We start from the raw sequence: 18,954 nt of genomic DNA on the forward strand, positions 1-18,954 counted from the left end.
CTTCCCTGTGCTCACAGGCCTGCAGCCTGCACCGCCCCCAGGGCTACTGTATTTCTCTGTCACCCGCCCGCAGCCCCACAGCTGCTCAGAAGTTCCTCCTGAATCTGAGAGCCTTCATTGCACCTTCCTTGTCTCAGGTAACACTCTCTTCACAAAAAAGTAGCATTTCTGACACTGGCTTTGCTGTGTGATCTATCCATGACTGTACTTCCACTGCCCAGCTCAAAGCCTGGGATGTGGTAGGCCCTCAATAAATATTTTTGAATGAATGCATAGATGGATGAAAGGGTCCCCTTCCTCTCAGAGAAAGCAGTTTGCTGCATTTTCTCAGGGGACCCAGACCTGTCACTCACATTTTTTGCAGTTCCTGGTATGTGTTTGCTGGGGGTGGGACGGGGATGGTGACGGGAAGAAAAGGGGTGTTACACACCAGGCACCTACAATGGGTATTGTTATTCCCATTTTACTGGGGAAAAAAAAAATGAGGTTCAGGGAAAATAGCCAGATGTGCATCTGAGGCTGAGATTCAAACTCAATTCAACCCAAAGCCAGAGCTCCCTCTGCTCAAGGAGCCACCTCCCTTGGAAATCTGTCATCTTGCTATGTGACCAGGCTGACTGCCAGCTGGATAGCCTGGAGCACAACTCCCACACCTGCCACCTCCTGGCTGTGGGACTTAACTGCTCACCATCACAGCAGGGTGCCTCTGAGCAGTGCGCAACCTACCCCACTGTCTATGGCGGTCCTGCCTACTTTGCTTTGCTGGGTTGCTGTGAGGGTGAAAAGGGATAAGGCATGTCCAGGTGCCTGGCTCAAGGTGGGACTCAGAGCCCACGAACAACCAAGGCTTTTGCTCGGCTCCCACAGACCTTACTATCCAGCTCTCTGGAACCTTGACCCCTCTGGGTCTGAGGTGCCACAGGCATCTGGAGAAGATGAAATAACTCATCAGAGGCTGCCCTGGACAAGTGAGGAACAACTCAGTGAGGCCTGAGGTCAGGACTGAGTAGGAAACTGAAGGCAGCAGGACAGTGGGGCATTGTCACCCTAAGGCCACCCCAGAGAGGAAAAAAAAAAGACACGGGTGCTTTACCAGGTGCTCAGAGTGAGGGAGCAACAGGACTCTCCCCTTACAAGGCCCCTGTAGCCCAGGACCCCAGCCTCCAGCTCTTTCTACTGCCCTGCAATGCCCAGACCCAGTGGGGAGCATGAGGGGAGGGCCACCTACATGGCGTTGGCGGTGACCAGCAGGTCAGCATTGTCAAAGAGCGTGACACCGGGCACCTCGACAATGAGCACATATATGAGCTCGATGGCCAGCATGAGCACCAGCTTCCCAATGCAGCTGATCTGCAGGAACACGGAGCAGGCCAGCAGGCTGAGCAGCACGCTGTAGGTGAAGTACTGCGGAGAGAGGACGGTGGGCTTCAGCACCCTGGGCCCCGCCCGCCCCCCCACATCCCTCCAGCCTGAAGCAGCCTCAGATGAAGCCTGGGCTGGGGATGCTTCTGCTGATGCGAACTTGTGCTATAACACAAAGGGCCCTGGTCAGGAACCAGGAGACGGGGCTCCGGGCTGAGTTTGGCCAGTACAGGCAGGAGAGGCCCATGGGTAGAGCAGGGCTCCAGGCTCAGGCAGACTGGAGTTTCATTCCTGATCCATTAAGGACTGTTTGTGTGACTTGGGCCATGTATCCAACCTTTCTAAGCCTCAGTTTCCCCATCTGCAAAACCTTCTATCTCACAGTTCACCACGACTATTACTCAAGATGAAGCCGCTCGGCGCAGGGCCTGGTGCCCTTATGCCTGTGGGGGGCAAAGGCCCCAGCCCCTGATGATCTGTAACTTTAAATCCAAATTTCTGAAAATTGAAAGTATTTTCGTGAATGATGTGGTGGCAACACCTGAATTGACCTTATTTGGTGGCAAAACCTGACCCAAATGATGTGAGGTGATTGTCATCTTTATCCTGCTTCCTGTGACTATTCATACACTTTGCTGCAGAAATATTAGTGCTTCATATCAGGTGCTGCTCAGACTCACTGGGGGTGTGAGGTGACCTTTTGAAATCTGAGAAATTCCCAAGTCCAAAATATATCTGTCCTGGAAGATCTCGGATGAGGGACTGAGGCCCTGTGCAGTTCACTTCTGGGGAGCCCCTTCTAACCTCTGAGCCTCAGTTACTTTCTCAGACAAGTGAGGGTGTTCTCAGTGGCCCGCTTCTGTTCTATTGTCCCCCGACACTAATCTAGGCACATCAGCATCTACTATTTTGTTCTTTCTCTGTTTGTTTTCTTTTAAATTTAGCATCACTACTTCTGAGTCAGGCATCGGGACTCACTGCCTCTGCCTTGGGCTGAGGGCCAAATAGTCCCCAGTTTGGACCTTCTGCCTCCCAGGCTTCAGGAACCCAGAGAGGGACAGCAGAGGCCCCAGTGATTGGAATGGGGAGAACCAGCCTCAGGTCAGCACCTGGCATGGGGGCCAGAGAAGGAAAAGGGAGGGTACACCTGGTGACTCAGCACCAAGGAAATAATCCCATCCTCGGTGGGTGGGGAGGAACCCCATCAGCCAGCCTGGATTCCCATTCAGACCCTGGGTCCAGACTACCTGGAGGCTGAAGCTTAATGCTGGGGCTCCCCAAGGGCTTTGGGGTCAGAACAACACTTAGGAGGTCGAGGCAGGGTCATCCCAAGAGCTCTATAGCCTGTGGGGCTTGGTGTCAGCGGGCCTGAAACCGGTCCGGCTTGCGAGGGCTGCAGTCTGGGACCAGGCACTTCTCCCAGATGAGGAGCTCAGACAGGCCCTGTTGACACCGCTCTGTCCCCTGCTCCTCTGCTGCTTCTGTGGGGCAGCCACCCAGGGGCAGGCACAGGACCGAAAACAGCCTCTGCCTCTCAGCACCCAGCCCTCAGGCCGCAGCTCCCGTGGCCTGTCCGCCCACTGTGAGAGGGGAGGGTGGGTGCCTGCCCAGGCCACCCATGGAGCACGGCCGCCTGCGGGAGAGGGACGGCCTGGCCTGGGCCCAGGCACAGGTGGGGGAGAGCCCTGCCAGGCATCCCCCACGGAGTGCCTCTTGCTCATCTGCACAGGGGTGGCGCACCAGGCTCCTGCCCAGGGATGGGGGCCCAGCGTGGCAGCCCTCAGCGCCCTCCCTGCCTCTCTGCACCCCTGCCGTGGGTCCTGGGTCTTTGGGGAACTGGATGGAGCTTGGACCGTCTCCCCAGAAAACAGCCTAAACTGCCGTCCTCTTACAGGCTTTCTGGGAACCCCTCACAGGGAGCTGGGTGCAGCAATCACCCGGGGCCTGGGGTGGCCGCCCTGGGCTGGAATCCTGGCCCTCCTGCTCACTCAAAAACTGCTCCCCAAGAAAGCACAGCAAGGCGAACGGAGCGCCTGCACACCCTAAGTGCCTGATGCGTGCCGCTCTGCAGGGGCTCTTGGCGCTACTATTTAAATCCAGTAACATGCAGGTACACAGTTTCTTTGGGCAGTGATCAAAGTACTCTACGGTGAGATCAGGATGACGGCTGCACATGCTGGTGACTACACTAAATGCCACCAAATCGTACACCTGAAAGGGTACACTTGAAGGTGGTACTTCAGTGGTTTGGGCTTGGGTTCCCTTTCCTTCCCTCCCTGTTCTCTGAAGCAGCAGGGGCTCAGGCAGTTCCTCCTAAGGCACTGTGTGCCTGCCACGAAAGCTGGCCATGCAAGAACAGGTTAAGAGTATGAACTCTGGAGCCAGACGACCTGGGTGGGAGCTCTGGCTCTGCTACTTACTAGCTGTGTGACCTTGGGCAAGTTACTTAACCTCTCTGTATCTCTGCTTCATCTGTATAGAGGAGATAATAACAGTGTCTATGTCATAGCACTGTTGTGAGGATTCAATGAGTAAATGTACATAGAGAACTTTAGCACAGCTCCAGGTACATGGCTAAGTATGATACGAACAGCAGCTCTGCTATTATTTCGTTGCTGTTACACTGAGGGGGCTGGCTGTGTTCACTGGTGTCTGGCACATGGCGTGAGAGAGACTGGGGAAAGGAGGTCTCCAGAAGGGCGGCAAGCCCAAGGGCCCTACCATGCCTCAGGGCAGCCAAGGGCAGAGATGGGGAGGGGTGGGAGGTCTCCCTCTGCATCCAGCCCCTTCTGCCCAGTACCTCGGGGAAGCTGCAGTTGGGCCAGGAGCTGCTGCAGAAGCCCCGCTCATCACCCAGGCTGTAGTTGGCGGCCGACTCCACCACGTGGCACGCATTGACCTGGCTGGCACTGATGTTGTGCTCCTCCGCCAGGCAGCCGAACAGGTCATTGGAGTTGCACATGAACTGGGGGTGGGGGAGGAGAGGTCAGCCCCCGGGGGCCAGGCCAGCGTAGCCCGTCTCCACGGAGCAGCAGGTGCCCATCCACCCTCTGTCTCAGGGGCAGCTTGACACTGACCTGGGGCAGAAGAGAAGCCTGGAAGAAGCTGAGGAGCAGGCAGGGCTTGCCCAGCTGCCCAGGGTGGGTCTTGGAAACCTCCCTTAGAGGCCTCCCCACATCCTCCTGGTTCCTCCAGCCTTAACAGTGAGGAACTATAGCCTGTGTGAAAGGCTCTAGGGGTCAAATTTGATTCCAGACCCAAGGTGAGACCCATGTAAGAATTTCCAGAGAGGGATAACTCCAGGGCCTGGGGGGAAATTCTTTTTCCAGCTTGTGTATATGGAGTACAGGGCTCCAGTGGGTTGCACCCCTGGAGGCTGGGGAGGCAGAGCCACCCACCATGTTGACAAAAGCCGACAGGAACACCAGGGTGATAGTGAGCACCCCGACCAGGGTGCTGTTCATCCTGGACCGCACAATCTTCCTGGAGAGCGTCTGCAGTGGGGCTGGGAAGAGCTGGCCGGGGTGGCGGGTGGAGAGAGGGAACAGAATTCAGTGCGGACTCCACAAACTGCCATACAGGAGCTCGGCAGACCACCAGCCCTCCCCTCCTCCGTGTCTCTCGCCAGCATAACCCCAGGGCCTTCCGGAAAGCCTCCCTGGTGGGTAAGCCCCCACGCCCTGCAGCACTGCACCGTTGCTTCTGGGCAGTAGCACAGACTGGCCGCTGGCCAGGAGTGGGTCTCCCTGGGGAGCTCGCAGGTGAGGGAGGCAGGATGAAGGAAAGATGCTACCTTGACCCCAACAGGGAAGCAGAAGAAAAGGCACATGTCCCAGCTGTGTGACTTCTCGGTCACTTAGGGTTACAATCAGGGAGGGCCAGCTGAGGAGTCATGGAGGGGCCCAGAATTTTCTACTTTTTCTTGGAAGAAGTAGGGAGCTGTGAGAGGACCTAGTGTCTGGACGAAGGGGATGGGCCAGGAGTCTCACGTCTTCTGCCAGCATCCATGAAAGAGCAACAAGCTAACTTAATTAACTTGTAAGTAGGGTGAGACCAAATTGCAAACCTTTCAGAGTTCTTGACACCAAGTAGTGCCCTGCCCACCCCTTGGTCTTGGGCTTTGGGCTGAGTCTGTGGGTAGAGAAGCAGTTCATTTTTTCCATTCCAAATCTTCCTCCACCCTTTCAACAAGCCCACTCCGTATTCAGCAGAGGGAAGGACAGACCACAGGAATGACTACAGAGGCTTGGTAGCCATTCAGGCTATTGTCAGAGGGGTAAAGATCTCGGACTCCATGTACTCAGGGTTCCCCCCAGGTGTGTTCATGTATCATCAAGTCTGTCTCAATAAGACACTTTCTTCTGAGGTAATAAAGGGGACATTCTGGCTGAACCCACTTATGTGGTAAAAGGAAAGCAGTGTGAGATTTGGAGAGCATAAGCTTGGGTTAAAAATCCTGCTTAAGAGACAGAGATCAATGGAATAGGGAGTTCAGAATTTAACAGTCAACCCAGAGGCGGAAGATGGTGGCGTGAGTAGAGCAGCGGAAATCTCCTCCCAAAACAACATATATCTATGAAAATATAACAAAGACAACCCTTCCTAGAATAAAGACCAGAGGACACAGGACAATATCCAGACCACATCCACACCTGAGAGAACCCAGCGCCTCGCGAAGTGGGTAAGATACAAGCCCCGGCCCCGCGGGAGCCGAGCGCCCCTCCCCCCAGCTCCCGGCGGGAGAAGAGCAGGCAGAGCGGGAGGGAGACGGAGGCCAGGGCTGCCGAACACCCAGCCCCAGCCATCCGGGCCAGAGTGCAGGGCCCTCGATACTGGGAAAACAGGGCAGCAAGAACAGTGAGCAGGCACTGGAGGCTGGGCCACAGAGGACATACGAAAAGCGCGCGACCATTTTTTTTTTTTGCTTTTTTGCTGCTTTGTTTTGGCGAGCGCTTTTTGGAAGTCTTAAAGGGACAGGGACCCCAATACTAGGGAAACAGGGCAGAAAGACCGGTGAGCAGAGGCCTGAGGCTGGCGCCGGAGAATAAAGAAAAACGAGCGGCCACCATTTTTTTTTTTTTTAATTAAAAAAAATTTTTTTTTTAATTAAAAAAAATTTTTTTTTTTTGTGGTCATTGTTTTGTTTTGGAGGGTGCTTTTTGGAAGTCTTAAAGGGGCAGGGCGGGACACTTAATCCAGAGGTAGGGAATCTGGGGATCTCTGGGCACCCTAACCCCTGGGCTGCAGGGAGCAGGGAGGCCCCTTAGGGAGATAAATAGCCTCCAGGCCGCTCCCCCTCTAACGCGACTCCACCACTTTGGAGTAGCTGCCCGAGCCAGGCCACGCCCACAGCAACAGCGGAGATTAACTCCATAGCAGCCGGGCAGGAAGCAGAAACCCTGTCTGCGCGCAGCTGCGCAGCACAAGCCACTAGAGGTCGCTGTTCTCCCAGGAGAGGAGGGCCACAAACCAACAAGAAGGGAAGTCCTTCCAGCCGTCACTCGTCCCAGTTCTGCAGACTATCCCTATCACCATGAAAAGGCAAAGCTACAGGCAGACAAAGATCACAGAGACACCACCAGAGAAGGAGACAGACCTAACCAGTCTTCCTGACAAAGAATTCAAAATAAGAATCATAAATATGCTGACAGAGATGCAGAGAAACACGCAAGAGAAATGGGATGAAGTCCGGAGAGAGATCACAGATGCCAGAAAGGAGATTACAGAAATGAAACAAACTCTGGAAGGGTTTATAAGCAGAATGGATAGGATGCAAGAGGCCATTGATGGAATTGAAACCAGAGAACAGGAACGCATAGAAGCTGACATACAGAGAGACAAAAGGATCTCCAGGAATGAAACGATGTTAAGAGAACTGTGTGACCAATCTAAAAGGAACAATATCCGTATTATAGGGGTCCCAGAAGAAGAAGAGAGAGGAAAAGAGATGGAAAGTATCTTAGAAGAAATAATTGCTGAAAACATCCCCAAACTGGGGGAGGAAATAATCAAACAGACCACGGAAATACACAGAACCCCCAACAGAAAGGATCCAAGAAGGACAACACCAAGACACATAATAATTAAAATGGCAAAGATCAAGGACAAAGAAAGAGTTTTAAAGGCAGCTACAGAGAAAAAGGTCACCTATAAAGGAAAACCCATCAGGCTAACATCAGACTTCTCGACAGAAACCTTACAGGCCAGAAGAGAATGGCATGATATATTTAATACAATGAAGCAGAAGGGCCTTGAACCAAGGATACTGTATCCAGCACGACTATCATTCAAATGTGACGGTGGGATTAAACAATTCCCAGACAAACAAAAGCTGAGGGAATTTGCTTCCCACAAACCACCTCTACAGAACATCTTACAGGGACTGCTCTAGATGGGAGCACTCCTAGAAAGAGCACAGCACAAAACACCCAACATATGAAGAATCGAGGAGGAGGAATAAGAAGGGAGAGAAGAAAAGAATCTCCAGACAGTATATATAACAACTCAATAAGCGAGCTAAGTTAGGCAGTAAGATACTAAAGAGGCTAACCTTGAACCTTTGGTAACCACGAATTTAAAGCCTGCAATGGCAATAAGTACATATCTTTCAATAGTCACCCTAAATGTTAATGGGCTGAATGCACCAATCAAAAGACACAGAGTAACAGAATGGATAAAAAAGCAAGACCCATCTATCTGCTGCTTACAAGAAACTCACCTCAAACCCAAAGACATGTACAGACTAAAAGTCAAGGGATGGAAAAACATATTTCAAGCAAACAACAGCGAGAAGAAAGCAGGGGTTGCAGTACTAATATCAGACAAATAGACTTCAAAACAAAGAAAGTAACAAGAGATAAAGAAGGACACTACATCATGATAAAGGGCTCAGTCCAACAAGAGGATATAACCATTCTAAATATATATGCACCCAACACAGGAGCACCAGCATATGTGAAACAAATACTAGCAGAACTAAAGGGGGAAATAGACTGCAATGCATTCATTCTAGGAGACTTCAACACACCACTCACCCCAAAGGATAGATCCACTGGGCAGAAAATAAGTAAGGACACGGAAGCACTGAACAACACAGTAGAGCAGATGGACCTAATAGACATCTATAGAACTCTACATCCAAAAGCAGCGGGATATACATTCTTCTCAAGTGCACATGGAACATTCTCCAGAATAGACCACATACTAGGCCACAAAAAGAGCCTCAGAATATTCCAAAAGATTGAAATCCTACCAACCAACTTTTCAGACCACAAAGGCATAAAACTAGAAATAAACTGTACAAAGAAAGCAAAGAGGCTCACAAACACATGGAGGCTTAACAACACGCTCCTAAATAATCAATGGATCAATGACCAAATCAAAATGGAGATCCAGCAATATATGGAAACAAATGACAACAACAACACTAAGCCCCAACTTCTGTGGGACACAGCAAAAGCAGTCTTAAGAGGAAAGTATATAGCAATCCAAGCATATTTAAAAAAGGAAGAGCAATCCCAAATGAATGGTCTAATGTCACAATTATCGAAATTGGAAAAAGAAGAACAGATGAGGCCTAAGGTCAGCAGAAGGAGGGACATAATAAAGATCAGAGAAGAAATAAATAAAATTGAGAAGAATAAAACAATAGCAAAAATCAATGAAACCAAGAGCTGGTTCTTCGAGAAAATAAACAAAATAGATAAGCCTCTAGCCAGACTTATTAAGAAGAAAAGAGAGTCAACACAAATCAACAGTATCAGAAACGAGAAAGGAAAAATCACGACGGACCCCATGGAAATGCAAAGAATTATTGGAGAATACTATGAAAACCTATATGCTAACAAGCTGGGAAACCTAGGAGAAATGGACAACTTCCTAGAAAAATATAACCTTCCAAGATTGACCCAGGAAGAAACAGAAAATCTAAACAGACCAATTACCAGCAACGAAATTGAAGAGGTAATCAAAAAACTACCAAAGAACAAAACCCCCGGGCCAGATGGATTTACCTCGGAATTTTATAAGACATACAGGGAAGACATAATACCCATTCTCCTTAAATTTTTCCAAAAAATAGAGGAGGAGGGGATACTCCCAAACTCATTCTATGAAGCTAATATCACCCTAATACCAAAACCAGGCAAAGACCCCACCAAAAAAGAAAACTACAGACCAATATCGCTGATGAATGTAGATGCAAAAATACTCAACAAAATATTAGCAAACCGAATTCAAAAATGCATCAAAAGGATCATACACCATGACCAAGTGGGATTCATCCCAGGGATGCAAGGATGGTACAACGTTCAAAAGTCCATCAACATCAACCACCACATCAACAAAAAGAAAGACAAAAACCACATGATCATCTCCATAGATGCTGAAAAAGCATTTGACAAAGTTCAACATCCATTCATGATAAAAACTCTCAGCAAAATGGGAATAGAGGGCAAGTACCTCAACATAATAAAGGCCATCTATGATAAACCCACAGCCAACATTATATTGAACAGTGAGAAGCTGAAAGCATTTCCTGTGAGATCGGGAACTAGACAGGGATGCCCACTCTCTCCACTGTTATTTAACATAGTACTGGAGGTCCTAGCCACGGCAATCAGACAAAACAAAGAAATACAAGGAATCCAGATTGGTAAAGAAGAAGTTAAACTGTCACTATTTGCAGATGACATGATACTGTACATAAAAAACCCTAAAGACTCCACCCCAAAACTACTAGAACTGATATCGGAATACAGCAAAGTTGCAGGATACAAAATCAACACACAGAAATCTGTGGCTTTCCTATACACTAACAATGAACAAACAGAAAGAGAAATCAGGAAAACAACTCCATTCACAATTGCATAAAAAAAAATAAAATACCTAGGAATAAACCTAACCAAGGAAGTGAAAGACTTATATTCTGAAAACTACAAGTCACTCTTAAGAGAAATTAAAGGGGACACTAACAGATGGAAACGCATCCCATGCTCGTGGCTAGGAAGAATTAATATCGTCAAAATGGCCATCCTGCCCAAAGCAATATACAGATTTGATGCAATCCCTATGAAACTACCAGCAACATTCTTCAATGAACTGGAACAAATAATTCAAAAATTCATGTGGAAACACCAAAGACCCCGAATAGCCAAAGCAATCCTGAGAAAGAAGAATAAAGTAGGGGGGATCTCACTCCCCAACTTCAAGCTCTACTATAAAGCCATAGTAATCAAGACAATTTGGTACTGGCACAAGAGCAGAGCCACAGACCAATGCAACAGACTAGAGAATCCAGACATTAACCCAGACATATATGGTCAATTAATATTTGATAAAGGAGCCATGGACATACAATGGTGAAAGGACAGTCTCTTCAACAGATGGTGCTGGCAAAACTGGACAGCTACATGTAGGAGAATGAAACTGGACCATTGTCTAACCCCATATACAAAAGTAAACTCAAAATGGATCAAAGACCTGAATGTAAGTCATGAAACCATTAAACTCTTGGAAGAAAACATAGGCCAAAACCTCTTAGACATAAACATGAGTGACCTCTTCTTGAACATATCTCCCCGGGCAAGGAAAACAACAGCAAAAATGAGTAAGTGGGACTATATTAAGCTGAAAAGCTTCTGTACAGCAAAAGACACCATCAATAGAACAAAAAGGAACCCTACAGTACGGGAGAATATAGTTGAAAATGACACATCCGATAAAGGCTTGACGTCCAGAATATATAAAGAGCTCACACGCCTCAACAAACAAAAAACAAATAACCCAATTAAAAAATGGGTAGAGGAACTGAACAGACAGTTCTCCAAAAAAGAAATACAGATGGCCAACAGACACATGAAAAGATGCTCCACATCGCTAATTATCAGAGAAATGCAAATTAAAACTACAATGAGGTATCACCTCACACCAGTAAGGATGGCTGCCATCCAAAAGACAAACAGCAACAAATGTTGGCGAGGCTGTGGAGAAAGGGGAACCCTCCTACACTGCTGGTGGGAATGTAAGTTAGTTCAACCATTGTGGAAAGCAGTATGGAGGTACATCAAAATGCTCAAAACAGACATACCATTTGACCCAGGAATTGCACTCCTAGGAATTTACCCTAAGAATGCAGCAATCAAGTATGAGAAAGATCAGTGCACCCCTATGTGTATCGCAGCACTATTTACAATAGCCAAGAATTGGAAGCAACCTAAATGTCCATCGATAGATGAATGGATAAAGAAGATGTGGTACATATACACAATGGAATACTACTCAGCCATAAGAAAAGGGCAAATCCAACCATTTGCAGCAACATGGATGGAGCTGGAGGGTATTTTGCTCAGTGAAACAAGCCAAGCAGAGAAAGAGAAATACCAAATGATTTCACTCATCTGTGGAATATAAGAACAAAGGAAAAACTGAAGGAACAAAACAGCAGCAGAATCACAGAACTCAAGAATGGACTAACAGGTACCAAAGGGAAAGGGACTGGGGAGGATGGGTGGGTAGGGAGGGATAAGGGGGGGAGAAGTAGGGGGGTATTAAGATTAGCATCCATAGCGGGGTGGGAGAAAGGGGAGGGCTGTACAACACAGAGAAGACAAGTAGTGATTCTACAACAGGTTGCTACGCTGATGGACAGTGACTGTAAAGGAGTATATAGGGGGGACCTGGTATAGGGGAGAGCCTAGTAAACAAAGTATTCGTAAGTATTCGTCATGTAAGTGTAGATTAATGATTAAAAAAAAAAAATGCAGTTCCTATGTGGTGACCTCTAATGAGTTCTACACAATAATATAAAGGACATATAAAAGTGTAGGCAAAGGGTCTGTTTGTGTTTATACAGAGGATCAAAGCCTAATTTGGCTACCCCGAAAATGAACTAAGAAACGATATGAAAGAGAACTTCCAACATCAGCACTCTCGGGAAGACTCATGCCAGAAGATGATCATCAAAAAACCCCAACAAAGATCCACGCACTGCTACAGCTGTAGATGCACTCATCCCACCAGCTCCTGGACTTGCCATGGGAATGAAGGAGATATCTAAGCTGGCCTGTGCATACAGTAAAACAACAAATTTGACTGGATCTATACTGTTGGAACTCAACCAAGAATTAGGAGAAGTGCAAATTGTAGCGCTCCAAAATCTTACAACTACAGACTATTTACTGTTAAAAGAACATATGGGATGTGAACAGTGCCCAGGAATGGGTTGTTTTAATTTGTCTGATTTTTCTCAAACTATTCAAATTCAGTTAGATAATAACCATCATATCATTGATAAGTTTTCACAAATGCCTAGGGTGCCTAACTGGTTTTCTTGGTTTCACTGGAGATGGCTGGTAATTACAGGTATGCTTTGGTTATGTAACTATACTCCTATTATGTTAATGTGTGTGTGCAATTTAAGTAGTAGCTTAAAATATATACATGCTGAAGTTACTCTACAAGAAGATATGTCAAAGAAATAATCAATCTTCCCATGTTTTCTCCCGCCTGCTACTTCTATAGCTTTTCTTCTTCCTTCCTAATTACAACGAATTCTTAAATAGAATTCGTGCCTCATATCAAATTTACCGAGTATCATAACTCCTCCAAGTGGTAAAGATACCTCAAGACAAATGCTGGGCATAGAAGCCACAGGGCATAAATATGCAAAGAAATAAAAAGCTAACCATTTCAAACAATAAGGCTTCTCTCTCACTTACCAACTTAACATTTCCCTGTGTGGCCCCGGAAGATGACTGGTTAGCCAGAGACGGGTAAGATTCCTCAAGGGAGGAACAACCTAAGACAGGCACAGTCGCTGGGGGGTCATCAGGTGAGAAATTGGGGATCAACAGAGGTGAGGCTTAGAACCTCACCCCCCCTGTTCTGAGAGAAATCTTCTGCATATGTGGATGTTTTATTGCCCTTGTCTAGCTTGGATTAACACATAGTCTACAGGCACACACCTGATCATCTACATTTGCTCTCTTACAACACTAAACTATGTTTTCTACCTTTATGTTGTATCTACCTACCACCTCAGCATCTTATTAAAAATAATAAAGAGAGAAATGTGGTATCCACATATAAATCAAGTATAAAAATCAAATGTGTATTCATATTTGAACTGACTGTTTATAGTTCATAATGCATGAGCAAAACCGAAGGTTTCTGTGATGACTGCCCTTGTACTGTTCACCATGTAAGAACTTATTCACTATGTAAGAATTTGTTCTCCATGTAAGAACTTGTTTGTTACGCCTCAGAAGAGTGGAGACTGACGAAAATTAGGCTTGGGGTGGATTAATGATTGTGCATTGAGCATTGACTCCCCTATACAGAATTTTATTGTTGTTAACAACCATTTGATCAATAAAAATGAGAGATGCCCTAACAACAACAACCAAGAAAAAGTACACACTTCCAATTGTAAAATAAATAAGCAACCGGGATGTAATGTATAGCATAAGGAATATAGTCAAAATATTGTAACAACTTGGTATGGTGATAGCTGGTACTTAGAATTATCATGTATATAAATGTTGAATCACTGTGTTGTACACCTGAAACTAATGTAATGTAATACTGTGTGTCAACTACCCTTCAATAAAAAATAATTATCTAAAAAAAAAAAAAAAAAAAAAAAAAAAAAGAATGCAGCAATCAAGTATGAGAAAGATCAGTGCACCCCTATGTGTATCGCAGCACTATTTACAATAGCCAAGAATTGGAAGCAACCTAAATGTCCATCGATAGATGAATGGATAAAGAAGATGTGGTACATATACACAATGGAATACTACTCAGCCATAAGAAAAGGGCAAATCCAACCATTTGCAGCAACATGGATGGAGCTGGAGGGTATTTTGCTCAGTGAAACAAGCCAAGCAGAGAAAGAGAAATACCAAATGATTTCACTCATCTGTGGAATATAAGAACAAAGGAAAAACTGAAGGAACAAAACAGCACCAGAATCACAGAACTCAAGAATGGACTAACAGGTACCAAAGGGAAAGGGACTGGGGAGGATGGGTGGGTAGGGAGGGATAAGGGGTGGGGAGAAGTAGGGGGGTATTAAGATTAGCATGCATGGGGGGGTAGGAGAAAAGGGAGGGCTGTACAACACAGAGAAGGCAAGTAGTGATTCTACAACATTTTGCTATGCTGATGGACAGTGACTGTAAAGGGGTTTATAGGGGGGACCTGGTATAGGGGAGAGCCTAGTAAACATAATATTCGTCATGTAAGTGTAGATTAGTGATACCAAAAAGAAAAAAGAAAAAAAAAAAGGGCAGTTCCTGTGTGGTAACCTCCAATAAGTTCTGCACAAGAGTATAAAGGGCATATAAAAGTGTAGGCAAAGGGTCTGTTTGTGTTTATACAGAGGATCAAAGCCTAATTGGGCTACCCTAAAATGAACTAAGATATGATATGAAAAAGAACTTCCAACATCAGCACTCTCTGGAAGACTCATGCCAGAAGATGATCATCAAAAAACCCCAACAAAGATCCACGCACTGCTACAGCTGTAGATGCACTCATCCCACCAGCTCCTGGACTTGCCATGGGAATGAGGAAGGAGATATCCAAGCTGGCCTGTGCGTACAGTAAAACAACAAATTTGACTGGATCTATACTGTTGGAACTATCAAGAATTAGGAGAAGTGCAAATTGTAGCGCTCCAAAATCTTACAACTACAGACTATTTACTGTTAAAAGAACATAAGGGATGTGAACATTCCCCAGGAATGGGTTGTTTTAATTTGTCTGATTTCTCTCAGACTGTTCAAGTTCAGTTGGACAATATCCACCATATCATAGATAAGTTTTCACAAATACCTAAGGTGCCTAACTGGTTTTCTTGGTTTCACTGGAGATGGCTGGTAATTACAGGTATGCTTTGGTTATGTAACTATACTCCTATTATGTTAATGTGTGTGCACAATTTAATTAGTAGTTTAAAACCTATACATGCTGAAGTTACTCTACAAGAAGATATGTCAAAGAAATAATCAATCTTCCCATGTTTTCTTCCGCCTGCTACTTCTATAGCTTTTCTTCCTCCTTCCTAATTACAACCGTTAAATAGAATTTGTGCCTCATATCAAATTTACCAAGTATCATAATTCTTCCAAGTGGTAAAGATACCTCAAGACAAATGCTGGGCATAGAAGCTACAGGGCATAAATATGCAAGGAAATAAAAAGCTAACCATTTCAAACAATAAGGCTTCTCTCTCACTTACCAACTTTACATTTCCCTGTATGGCCCCGGAAGATGACTGGTTAGCCAGAGACGGGTAAGATTCCTCAAGGGAGGAAAAACCTAAGACAGGCACAGTCGCAAGGGGGTCATCAGGTGAGAAATTGGGGATCAACAGAGGTGAGGCTTAGAACCTCACCCCCCCGTTCTGAGAGAAATCTTCTGCGTACGTGGATGTTTTATTGCCCTTGTCTAGCTTGGATTAACACATAGTCTACAGGCACACACCTGATCATCTACATTTGCTCTCTTACAACACTAAACTATGTTTTCTACCTTTATCTTGTATCTACCTACCACTTCAGCATTTTATTAAAAATAATAATAATAAAGAGAGAAATGTGGTATCCACATATAAATCAAGTATAAAAATCAAATGAGTATTCATATTTGAACTGACTGTTTATAGTTCATAATGCATGAGCAAAACCGAAGGTTTCTGTGATGACTGCCCTTGTACTGTTCACCATGTAAGAACTTATTCACTATGTAAGAATTTGTTCTCCATGTAAGAACTTGTTTGTTACGCCTCAGAAGAGTGGAGACTGACAAAAATTAGGCTTGGGGTGGATTAATGATTGTGCATTGAGCATTGACTCCCCTATACAGAATTTTATTGTTGTTAACAACCATTTGATCAATAAATGTGAGAGATGCCCTCACAAAAAAAAAAAAAAGTACACACTTCCAATGGTAAAATAATAAGTAAGCGGAATGTAATGAATATAGTCAAGATATTGTAACAGCTTGGTATGGTGATAGCTGGTACCTAGAATTGTCATGTATATAAATGTTGAATCACTATGTTGTACACCTGAAACTAATGTAGTATAATACTGTGTGTCAACTACCCTTCAATAAAAAATAATTATCTACAAAAAAAAAAAAAAAAAGAATTTAACAGTTACTCTTACAATTGATTGATTTTGACAAGGTTGACAAGAAAATTCAGTGGGGGAAAGAATAATCTTTTCAATAAATAGTGCTAAGAAAATTGGATAACCACATGCAAAAGAATGAAGTTGGGCTCCTATCTCACAACATATACAAAAATTAAATGGATCTAAATGGTCTCTAAGTGGATTAGAAGCCTAAATGTAAGAGCTTAAATTATAAAACTTGGAAGAATATGTGCATGGAAATCTTTGTGACTTCACATTAAGTACTGTAAGTACTGGTTTCTTAGCTATGACACCAAAAGCACAAGCAAAAAAGAATGTATAGATAAGCTGGATTTCATCAAAATTTTAAAATTTTGTGCTTCAAATAACACCATCAAGAAAGTAAAAAAAGGAGTTGGTGAGGATATGGATAAACTGGAACCTTTGTACAGTGCTGGTGGGCATGTAAAATGATGCAGTTGCTGTGGAAAACAGTATGATGGCTCCTCAAAAAATTAAACATAGAATTACCACATGATTCAGCAGTTCCACCTCTGGGAATATATCCAAAAGAATAGAAAGCAGGGGCTTCTACAGATATTTGTACACTCATGTGCACAACAGCATTGTTCACAATAGTTTAACAGTGGAAGCAACCCAAATGTCCATCCATGGATGAATGGATAAACAAAACATGGCATAGCCATACAGTAGAATATTATTCAGCCTTCAAAAGAAATGAAATTCTGATGCTTGCTACAACATGAATTGACATTCTAGAGACATTATGCTAAGTGAAAGAAGTCAGTCACAAAAGGACAATACATTATGATTCCACTTCTGTGAGGTATCTAGAGTAATTAAATTCATAGAGACAAAGTAGAATGGTAGTTGCTAGGGCAAGAGCAGAATGCGGAGTTATTGTCTAATGGGTATAAGGTTTCAGGTGAATGGTAGTGATGGTCACACAACAATGTGAATGTGCTTTTTGCCACTGAACACTGAAAAATGGTTAAAATGGAATTTCATTTTATGTATATTTTATCACAATAAAAATGATATTTAAAAAAAGAAAGTGAAAAGACAACCCATAGAATGGAGAAAATTGTTGCCAACTCTTTATCTAACAGGAGACTTGTCACCAGAACATAGTAGTTCTCCCCTTTTTCTGCACGGGATATGTCCCAAAATCTCCAGTGGGTGCCTAAAATTGCAGATAGTACCAAACCCTAATATACTGTATTTTTTCCTATACATACTTATCTATGATGAAGTTTAATTTATGTTAGGCACAGAAAGAGATTAACAATAACTAAAATAAAACAGAACAATGATAACAATATACTACAATGAAAGTTATGTCAATGTGGTCTCTCTCTCTCACACACAAAGTATCTTATTGCACTGTCTTCACCCTTCATATGAAGATGATGGAAGATGATAAAATGCCTATGTGAAGAGATGAAGTGAAGGGAGTGATATAGGCATTTTGACATAGCGTTAGGCTGTTACCGGCCTCTGACAGGATATCAGAAGGAGGATCACCTGCTTCCTGATGTTGGCTGACTGCTGGTGACTGAAACCATGTAAAGTCAAACTGGATAAAGGGGGGCTACTGTATATAAAGAACTCTTATAATTCAACAATAAGGCAAACGACACAATTAAAAAATGGGAAAATGATTTGAATAGACATTTCTCTGAAGAATCTACACAAATGGCCATTAAGCACACAAAAAGATGTTTGACATCATTAGTCATTAGGGAAATATAAATCAAAAACAGGAAATGCCACTTCATACCCACTAGGATGACTCTAATCAAAAAGTCAGATAATAACAAGTGCTCGTGAGGATGTAGAGAAATCAGAAACCTCATACATTGCTACTGGGAATGTAAAATAGTGCAGCTGCTTCGGAAATCAGTTTGGCAGTTCTTAAAATGTTAAGCACATAGTTACCATATGACCCAACTATTATATTCCTAGATATATACTCAAGGGAATTGAAAACTTAAGTCCAAGTAAAAACTTGTGCACAAATGTTCATAGCAGCATTATTCACAATAATCTGAAAGTGGAAACAGCCCAGCTGTCCATCAGTCAATGAATGGATAAACAAAATGTGGTATATCCACACAATGGAATATTATTTGGCCTTAAAAAGGAATGAAGTGCTATTTCATTTACAATATGGATGAACCTATGCTAAGTGAAAGAAGCTAATCTCAACAGCCACTTATTGTATGATGCCATTAATACAAAATGACCAGAACAGGCAAATTCAGAGACAAAAAGCAGATTAGAGGTCTCAAGGGCTGGGGCAAGCAGAGAATGAGCGATGATTGCTAATGGGGTTTCTTCTTGGGATGCTGGCAATGTTCTGGAACAGTTGCACAGCTTTATGAATATGCAAAAAACTACTGATTTACAACATTATCCACCTTTTAAAAGT

The 18,954-nt window shown here is 44.3% G+C and overlaps 1 protein-coding gene across 3 annotated transcripts in view; it reads right to left on the reverse strand.

The window, feature by feature from the left end:
* Positions 1–18,954, reverse strand: part of ADCY5 (adenylate cyclase 5) — a 152,493-nt gene that overhangs the window by 14,391 nt on the left and 119,148 nt on the right. For all 3 annotated transcript variants that reach the window (XM_057503356.1, XM_057503353.1, XM_036905615.2), the window contains 3 exons: positions 4,761–4,877; positions 4,163–4,327; positions 1,229–1,404 (listed from right to left, as the gene is read on the reverse strand). In XM_057503356.1, the coding sequence (XP_057359339.1) occupies positions 1,229–1,404; positions 4,163–4,327; positions 4,761–4,877 (458 nt within the window). The remainder of the gene's footprint in view (positions 1–1,228; positions 1,405–4,162; positions 4,328–4,760; positions 4,878–18,954) is intronic.

The sequence above is a fragment of the Manis pentadactyla genome, chromosome 1, assembly GCF_030020395.1.
Source record: "Manis pentadactyla isolate mManPen7 chromosome 1, mManPen7.hap1, whole genome shotgun sequence".
Classification (NCBI taxonomy): Eukaryota; Metazoa; Chordata; class Mammalia; order Pholidota; family Manidae; genus Manis; species Manis pentadactyla.